At 48.0% G+C, this 10,000-nt stretch overlaps 1 protein-coding gene across 1 annotated transcript in view; it reads right to left on the reverse strand.

The window, feature by feature from the left end:
* The window catches only part of dcst1 (DC-STAMP domain containing 1), a 40,553-nt gene that overhangs the window by 19,507 nt on the left and 11,046 nt on the right, over positions 1 to 10,000 (reverse strand). Inside the window, exons 9-12 of the mRNA XM_078244483.1 lie at positions 9,568 to 9,725; positions 8,984 to 9,083; positions 6,325 to 6,420; positions 176 to 302 (exon numbers count right to left, since the gene is read on the reverse strand). Of these exons, the coding sequence (XP_078100609.1) occupies positions 176 to 302; positions 6,325 to 6,420; positions 8,984 to 9,083; positions 9,568 to 9,725 (481 nt within the window). The remainder of the gene's footprint in view (positions 1 to 175; positions 303 to 6,324; positions 6,421 to 8,983; positions 9,084 to 9,567; positions 9,726 to 10,000) is intronic.

The following is a 10,000-nucleotide window of genomic DNA, read 5'->3' on the forward strand; positions in this document are numbered from 1 at the left end:
TGTGTGTCTGTTGTGTGTGCGTGCGTGTGTGTGTGTCTGTTGTGTGTGCGTGCGTGCGTGTGTGTGTGTCTGTTGTGTGTGTGTGCGTGCGTGTGTGTGTGTCTGTTGTGTGTGCGTGTGTGTGTGTGTGTCTGTGTGTGTGTGTGTGCGTGCGTGCGTGTGTGTGTGTGTTTACTGGTCAGGTTGAACTGGGTGAAGGTGTGTCTGCTGACAATGTCCAACACGTGGAACAGAGAGAAGTCGACAATCAGCAGGACGAAGGACAGCAGAGAGACGGACAGCAGCTGAAACACACCTGAGCTCTGTCTCACACACACACACACACACACACACACACACACACACACACACGTTTCTTGTTTTTAATCATTTCAATTCAATGCAGGATTGGGTGCGTTGAACCCACAGACGGCAGGTAAACAGACTTCTGGGTACTGGAGTCATCTGCATGTACAGCAGGACAGAATATAGCAGAATAGATCAAGAGAATGGCAGAGTTTGAGGTGAGCATTGAACGCGGCGATGAGTGGCTCAATTTCGAGGTCGCCCGTACCTATTCGTGCATGAATACACGGACGAGGAGCTACAACTAATGGAGGAGAATCTGAGAGCTAGCTAGCAACGCTAGCTACCAGCGCTAGCAGCAGAGAGTAGAAACCATCAGGCAAGTGTTATTTAAATATACTTCTGGTGTAGTTACAAACTTCCTAATGCCTCGTGTTAGAAGTACAGAAAGTATTTGTACTACTGTAGAAGTTTGGTATCATTCCGGGCAGTATTAGTGGGGTAATTTACGAGATACAAACGTGGATCCATTAGCGCCTGCACTAAGCTAACCAGCTGATAACGCTACCTCCACCAACGTTATAACAAGGGAAAAAGCTTCTGGGGGGGGTTTGGCTCGAGGTCAAGGTGCAAAGCAGCCTAGGGGGAAAATACCCCGAACCATCACGTTTTAACTTGCAGTTATTCCTTTTTAAATCCAAATGTATTCATTTTCTTTTATTGGCGCGTATACGTCGGGGGAACGTATGACGAGCCTCATGTCCCCGGCCCTCTGCCATAATGTGCAACGTAACACATGCGTTACGCCTCATGTGTGCACACTCACATATCAGAAAATGCTTTGACGATGGAGACACCAAGTCCTCCCAGAGTTGTTCCTTTTCTCATTAGTTCTGCTTTCAATAACTTGGTGAACAGTGAGCTAACAGCTACATGCTAGGTGAGTGGCACCAAGATCAATGATGCCGGATCAACAACGTCGGACTTCATCAGGCATCTCCAAACGCTCCAGATAGGTCAGACACTCGCACGCTAATGTGAAAGAGACGTTACATTTAGCATATATCGTCACAGGTAACAAGCTAACCATCGCTAAGAGTTGTGCTAATGCTGGGAACAGGCACATCTTATCTTTTTAGTTGGATCCAGATCAGATGGCCAGAGACTTGAGACTTGACCTTGCAAAAAATGACTTGTGAACATCTCTGCTTGGACACAAAAACATGGGAAAATAGGTCGGGAAAATACAGAAGTTACCCTTTAATATTAGTGACGAACCCTTGAATTGTTGGCGTATATTATTTTAGTAGTTTTGTCCATCATTTCGATCAATAAGCATATTTCTAAAAACACTGACCACATCAAAATAATATGACAGAAATAATATCTGAGACCTGGGAACATGGCGGCAATACTAAAAAGACTCAGGGCCAGGTGTACGTACATTTGCGAATGTAGCGTTATCAGCGCCATGGCCAACCTGCAGAAGTGATACTTCAGCTCACGTTGTATTTACCAAACCTGCAGTTCAGCGCCTTTCTCCGCCCTCTATACCGTATACTGCGTGCCTATATTTGACCAAGTCAGTCAAAACAGCGAAAACAAAGATTTAACGATAACGAAGTTGATCTGCTTGTTTATGAGGCAACAGCTCGAGGCGTGTTATTTCGGCATTAGTGGTGGGGAAACGTACGTATTGACTAGTGTGCTGTACTGGTGCTGTGATACGGCTGAGTGCAGACTGCCATATTCCCTCAGCTGATGCTATGACTGTTTGAAATGATCCTGATGCCAATATTTGTAATGTAGCGATGAGTTTAACAGCTGCTGGACTGGAATGTGAACGCTGTTCTTCCAGTAACTGTAATACTGCATGGCTGCTTAATCTGTGACGCTCAATGATTTCGTGTTCACTCAACAGAAAAAGTGTGATCCTCCTTTCGGCTCGTCTCCTGGGCCTATGTCTTCGTCTTGCTCTGATCACTGCTGCCATTTCACCAGGAGGCATATGCGAAGAAACCCACTTGCGGCTGGTTTACACCTGCTTTTAAGAGGAGGTGTCATGAATCCAGCATCTTGAGCCTGTTTTGCCAGTGTTTTGTTCTTGCTCTAACCTGAAGTTCGTTTTTCCTGAGTTTTCCCTGAACACATCCCGGCTGATTCTCCAACCACTTACACCTGCTGCTATCTGCACACCCGGTCCTGATTCTCATCCTCTGCACCATATAAGCCGTGACCAGACATCCATTCCCTGCCGGATCGTTAGCATAACCAGCATGTTTAGCTCTCGTATCAAGCTTCTAGTTTTGGAAAGTCTTTTGCTGTTGTTGTCTCTTTACCTGTCGCTAATCTGCCGCCTGTTCCTCTGTCTGCAGTTACTCACCTGGATTGTCACTCATACCTGCCTGGCTGTCTACTTCTCTGCAGCACATCTGGATCAGCACAAAACCCTGCAGCCTTCCAGCCTCGCTCCCCGCCGACCAGCTGGACCAAATCGTTTCCACATTCAATTTCCAAATAAATACTCACCTTGTAATGTCCACTTACCTTGTCCTGGTCTGCTTTTGGGTTCCTGCACTAGACAAATCGTGACAGGAGGAGAATTTTCACGGCAAAATAGAGGCTCACTTTCACGGGTGTCTGTGTTTGTTCGCAGAATACATAATCAGGCGCACTTTACTCCCACTGTCCCCTTCACCCTCCCGTGAATCCATATGCATGATACGGAAAAGCCCAATTTGCCATTTTCAGTTCCCGTGACAGACAGTCTGCGCTGTTACCTCAGTGCTGCCTGTTAGTACATACCTCACCATGCTGTTACCTCAGTGCGGCCTGTTAGTACATACCTCACCATGCTGTTACCTCAGTGCGGCCTGTTAGTACATACCTCACCATGCTGTTACCTCAGTGCTGCCCGTTAGTACATACCTCACCATGCTGTTACCTCAGTGCAGCCTGTTAGTACATACCTCGCCATGCTGTTACCTCAGTGCTGCCTGTTAGTACATACCTCACCATGCTGTTACCTCAGTGCTGCCTGTTAGTACATACCTCACCATGCTGTTACCTCATGCCGCCTGTTGTACATACCGTTAGTACATACCTCATCATGCTGTTACCTCAGTGCAGCCTGTTAGTACATACCTCGCCATGCTGTTACCTCAGTGCTGCCTGTTAGTACATACCTCATCATGCTGTTACCTCAGTGTGGCCTGTTAGTACATACCTCGCCATGCTGTTACCTCAGTGTGGCCTGTTAGTACATACCTCACCATGCTGTTACCTCAGTGCAGCCTGTTAGTACATACCTCGCCATGCTGTTACCTCAGTGCTGCCTGTTAGCATGGTGAGGTATGTACTGTTACCTCAGTGTGGCCTGTTAGTACATACCTCGCCATGCTGTTACCTCAGTGTGGCCTGTTAGTACATACCTCACCATGCTGTTACCTCAGTGCTGCCTGTTAGTACATACCTCGCCATGCTGTTACCTCAGTGCAGCCTGTTGGTACATACCTCACCATGCTGTTACCTCAGTGCGTACATACCTCACCATGCTGTTACCTCAGTGTAGCCTGTTAGTACATACCTCGCCATGCTGTTACCTCAGTGCTGCCTGTTAGTACATACCTCACCGTGCTGTTACCTCAGTGCTGCCTGTTAGTACATACCTCGCCATGCTGTTACCTCAGTGCTGCCTGTTAGTACATACCTCGCCATGCTGTTACCTCAGTGCTGCCTGTTAGTACATACCTCACCGTGCTGTTACCTCAGTGCGGCCTGTTAGTACATACCTCACCATGCTGTTACCTCAGTGTGGCCTGTTAGTACATACCTCACCATGCTGTTACCTCAGTGCTGCCTGTTAGTACATACCTCACCATGCTGTTACCTCAGTGTGGCCTGTTAGCACATACCTCCCCATGCTGTTACCTCAGTGTGGCCTGTTAGTACATACCTCACCATGCTGTTACCTCAGTGCTGCCTGTTAGTACATACCTCACCATGCTGTTACCTCAGTGCTGCCTGTTAGTACATACCTCACCATGCTGTTACCTCAGTGCTGCCTGTTAGCACATACCTCCCCATGCTGTTACCTCAGTGCTGCCTGTTAGTACATACCTCGCCATGCTGTTACCTCAGTGCTGCCTGTTAGTACATACCTCATCATGCTGTTACCTCAGTGCTGCCTGTTAGTACATACCTCACCATGCTGTTACCTCAGTGCTGCCTGTTAGTACATACCTCGCCATGCTGTTACCTCAGTGCTGCCTGTTAGTACATACCTCGCCATGCTGTTACCTCAGTGCTGCCTGTTAGTACATACCTCCCCATGCTGTTACCTCAGTGCAGCCTGTTAGTACATACCTCACCATGCTGTTACCTCAGTGCTGCCTGTTAGTACATACCTCATTATGCTGTTACCTCAGTGCTGCCTGTTAGTACATACCTCATTATGCTGTTACCTCAGTGCTGCCTGTTAGTACATACCTCACCATGCTGTTACCTCAGTGCAGCCTGTTAGTACATACCTCATCATGCTGTTATCACAGTGCAGCCTGTTAGTACATACCTCATCATGCTGTTACCTCAGTGCTGCCTGTTAGCACATACCTTGTCATGCTGTTACCTCAGTGCTGCCTGTTAGTACATACCTCGCCATGCTGTTACCTCAGTGTGGCCTGTTAGTACATACCTCACCATGCTGTTACCTCAGTGCTGCCTGTTAGTACATACCTCACCATGCTGTTACCTCAGTGTGGCCTGTTAGTACATACCTCGCCATGCTGTTACCTCAGTGCGGCCTGTTAGTACATACCTCGCCATGCTGTTACCTCAGTGCTGCCTGTTAGTACATACCTCACCATGCTGTTACCTCAGTGCTGCCTGTTAGTACATACCTCGCCATGCTGTTACCTCAGTGCTGCCTGTCAGTACATACCTCGCCATGCTGTTACCTCAGTGTGCCCTGTCAGTACATACCTCGCCATGCTGTTACCTCAGTGTGCCCTGTCAGTACATACCTCGCCATGCTGTTACCTCAGTGCTGCCTGTTAGTACATACCTCACCATGCTGTTACCTCAGTGCGGCCTGTTAGTACATACCTCACCATGCTGTTACCTCAGTGCGGCCTGTTAGTACATACCTCACCATGCTGTTACCTCAGTGCGGCCTGTTAGTACATACCTCATCATGCTGTTACCTCAGTGTGGCCTGTTAGTACATACCTCGCCATGCTGTTACCTCAGTGCTGCCTGTTAGTACATACCTCATCATGCTGTTACCTCAGTGCAGCCTGTTAGTACATATCTCGCCATGCTGTTACCTCAGTGCAGCCTGTCAGTACATACCTCATCATGCTGTTACCTCAGTGTGCCCTGTCAGTACATACCTCGCCATGCTGTTACCTCAGTGTGGCCTGTTAGTACATACCTCGCCATGCTGTTACCTCAGTGTGGCCTGTTAGTACATACCTCGCCATGCTGTTACCTCAGTGTGGCCTGTTAGTACATACCTCACCATGCTGTTACCTCAGTGCAGCCTGTTAGTACATACCTCACCATGCTGTTACCTCAGTGCTGCCTGTTAGTACATACCTCACCATGCTGTTACCTCAGTGCTGCCTGTTAGTACATACCTCATCATGCTGTTACCTCAGTGCAGCCTGTTAGTACATATCTCGCCATGCTGTTACCTCAGTGCAGCCTGTTAGTACATACCTCATCATGCTGTTACCTCAGTGCAGCCTGTTAGTACATATCTCGCCATGCTGTTACCTCAGTGCTGCCTGTTAGCACATACCTTGTCATGCTGTTACCTCAGTGCTGCCTGTTAGTACATACCTCGCCATGCTGTTACCTCAGTGCGGCCTGTTAGTACATACCTCCCCATGCTGTTACCTCAGTGCAGCCTGTTAGTACATACCTCGCCATGCTTTTACCAGCACGTTGCAAAACAAATACGCCTGAAGTGGGCACAAAAGTGCTAGTACATCTGGCCCTTAGACTTTAACATTAATATTAGTTATAGTATGAACCCACCACTTGTTTGAGCTCCTCAGGGTGGATCTTCAGACTGCACGGCTCGATGAACTTCTTCCTCTCAGACTTTTTCATCGGCAGCAGGAAGCGCTTCCCCTGAACGCACCGCAGACACCAGAGGACAAATCAACATCGTTGGACACCCTGAACACACACATGCACTGACTTCACAGTCTAACCCCCCCCCAACCCCCGGACTTTCTTCTACTCACCTGCTGTGCAATATTTAATATTTAATACTATTGATAATATTGAAAATACTGTGAAATTCCATTACTGTGCATGCTGTTACATTTTTTATGTATACTGCATGTTGGTACTGGAGAAGGAGTTGCTTTTAATCTCATTGTACATGTGTATAGTGACAATAAAAGGCATTATATTCTATTCTATTCTGTCCATCCGGGAGCTGGGAGGAGGATGAAGATTCTCATTTGAATGATCCAATATCGATTCACTGTGTGTGTGAGTGTCTTAGTGTGTGTGTGAGTGTCTGTGTGTGTGTGTGTGTGTCTTAGTGTGTGTGTGTCTGTGTGTGAGTGTCTGTGTGTGTGAGTGTCTGTGTGTGTGTGTGTGTGTGTGTGTGTGTCTGTGTGTGTGTCTTACTGTGTGTGTGTGTGTGTGTCTGTGTGTGTGAGTGTCTGTGTGTGTGTGTGTCTGTGTGTGTGTCTTACTGTGTGTGTGGGAGTGTCTGTGTGTGTGTGTGTGTCTGTGTGTGTGTGAGTGTCTGTGTGTGTGTGTGTCTTAGTGTGTGTGTGAGTGTCTGTGTGTGTGTGTGTGTGTCTTAGTGTGTGTGTGTCTGTGTGTGAGTGTCTGTGTGTGTGAGTGTCTGTGTGTGTGAGTGTCTGTGTGTGTGAGTGTGTGTGAGTGTCTGTGTGTGTCTGTGTGTGTGAGTGTCTGTGTGTGTCTGTGTGTGAGTGTCTGTGTGTGTGAGTGTCTGTGTGTGTGAGTGTGTGTGTGAGAGTGTCTGTGTGTGAGAGTGTCTGTGTGTGAGAGTGTCTGTGTGTGTGTGTGTGTGTGAGTGTCTGTGTGTGTGAGTGTGTCTGAGTGTCTGTGTGTGTGTGAGTGTCTGTGTGTGTGAGTGTCTGTGTGTGTGTCTGTGTGTGAGTGTCTGTGTGTGTGTCTGTGTGTGAGTGTCTGTGTGTGTGAGTGTCTGTGTGTGAGTGTGTGAGTGTGTGTGTGTGAGTGTCTGTGTGTGTGAGTGTCTGTGTGTGAGTGTCTGTGTATGTGAGTGTGTGTGAGTGTCTGTGTGTGAGTGTCTGTGTGTGTGAGTGTCTGTGTGTGTCTGTGTGACGCTGTAAAAAACTAGAAGACCTGAGGAATCCATTGGTACCAACTGTGTCATGCTGGCTTGTTGGGAAGGGGCTTAAAAAAAGGCTCCAAAAGTTAGGCTACATTTTGGCGAGGGAAAAACTGGCATGGCCATTTTAAAAAGGAGTCCCTCTGTCAACTCCAGATGTCTGAATGAAATGTCTCTCAAAACTCTCTGACTGCAGAGTCTGTAGAGCTGCACTTTATTGTGTGTTCATTTAAAATGTAAAAGTACATTAATCAGGGATGCCCTGAATCCAGGATTCAGCTTCAGATTGGGCTGAATATTGGGCTTTTTGACGGGGTTGGGTTTCTGCTGAACTCCGCGCGCTACGCTGGTCGCCGTGATGACGGCGCCGTTGATTACAGGAAGGTGTTTACGTAGGTGGAGCTTCAATGCAGCAGGCTGAGAGGAAGTGGAAATGGAACTGGTGAGCAGAAAAAGGGTTGTTTGGCAGTACTTTCAGTCAAAAGAAGGCCATTCAAGTCCAGCTACATGTTCAATCTGCAATGCTGATTAGTCTGGTGGTGGCGAGGACCCTAAACAATACACAACATCACCGCTGTTACAACATCTGGTATGAAACATCTGGAAGAATACGAGCTGAGCATGAAGGAATCTACAGACAGCAGCCAGAATGCAGCAACTTCAGGTACGGCAAAGGAAGGACAGTCACTGTTTACTTCATTAATGTGTTGACTGTGTTCATGGACTGAGGACGGGACGAGGACTCAGCAGAACCTCAACCAGGGGGTTCAGGATTCAGCAGAACCTCAACCAGGGGGTTCAGGACTCAGCAGAACCTCAACCAGGGGGTTCAGGACTCAGCAGAATCTCAACCAGGGGGTTCAGGACTCAGCAGAACCTCAACCAGGGGGTTCAGGATTCAGCAGAATCTCAACCAGGGGGGTTCAGGATTCAGCAGAACCTCAACCAGGGGGAGTCAGGATTCAGCAGAACCTCAACCAGGGGGTTCAGGATTCAGCAGAATCTCAACCAGGGGGTTCAGGATTCAGCAGAATCTCAACCAGGGGGTTCAGGACTCAGCAGAACCTCAACCAGGGGGTTCAGGACTCAGCAGAACCTCAACCAGGGGGTTCAGGATTCAGCAGAATCTCAACCAGGGGGTTCAGCATTCAGTAGAACCCCAAAAACCTGGATTCATTGCATCCCTAACATTAATGTAAACATTGATAATTGTAATAATGTAGCAGGTTAGAGGGAAACTTGTATGATTGTAGAATATCTTTCATATCAGAGATTAATTGATTTTGTAACTGAAATATCCCAAATCAACATTGAATCGGGGAAATTAAATCAAAATGATGAAGATGAAGATGAAGTTACCGCTCTCCTCCTGCGGGCGTCGATCTGTCTGAAGTAGGTGGTGATGTAGACGTTGTCGAATCGGACGTCCCTCCTGTACTGTCGGAGGTAACCAAACGCTCTGAGGAAGAGGAGGAAGAGGAGGAGGTCATGTCGGTCAGTGACTCAGTACTCTCACATGTCCAGACCCTCCTCCACAGCTCTGTGGAGGAGGGTCTGTCTAGTCCACACAGCATTCCTGGATGGGAGAACAACCTGCTCTGGTTTATTGACATTTCTTTAAACCAATCACAATCGTCGTGGGCGGGGCTAAGCTCCGGACGGAGCCACGGTGCCTCTGCTAAATAGTCTCAGGAAGGAGCTTGTTTTGGTGGAACATGTGGACGTTCAAAAGTAGTTTTAGTCGTTAGCGCCAATAGTCAACCTTAAAATATCAACATTGATGTATTTGGTCCAAAATATCGTGATATTTGAAATATACACAAACAGAAATACAGACACAAAGACAGACACACACACACACACACACACACACACAGACACACAGACACACACACACACACACAGACACACACAGACACTCACACACACTCTTAAGCTCTTACTGAGTGAACATGGTGATGAAGGTGAAGGACAGCAGATGCTGCAGGACGTTGTTCAGCTGCTCCATGGTTGTCGTCAGGCTCCGGAAGGATTCCCGAACCGCCTGAGTGATGTTCTGACCCAGCAGAACTCCGCCCAGCACTGCCTGCTGCTGCTGCTCCTGCAGAGGTCAGAGGTCACACACACTCGTCACAGAGAGCGGCAGAGCTTACACACTTAGTAACTGATTGGATGTACGGAACAGGAGCTGCTGCAGGGTTCAGAATGGGCCTTTGGGGGGACACATTAACGGCGAGATAGGGGAGAGGCTGCTCCGCTGCTCCTCAGTCACAGAACAGAAGACTGTTTTGGCGGCTACAGGAGAGAAATACGTTGCGTGCTCGCTGGACAATACTGACGACTTTTCTACAGAAAGTCGCCAGTGGAAGGGAAGGT

The sequence above is a fragment of the Sander vitreus genome, unplaced genomic scaffold (genome assembly GCF_031162955.1).
Source record: "Sander vitreus isolate 19-12246 unplaced genomic scaffold, sanVit1 ctg248_0, whole genome shotgun sequence".
In the NCBI taxonomy this organism is placed as follows: Eukaryota; Metazoa; Chordata; class Actinopteri; order Perciformes; family Percidae; genus Sander; species Sander vitreus.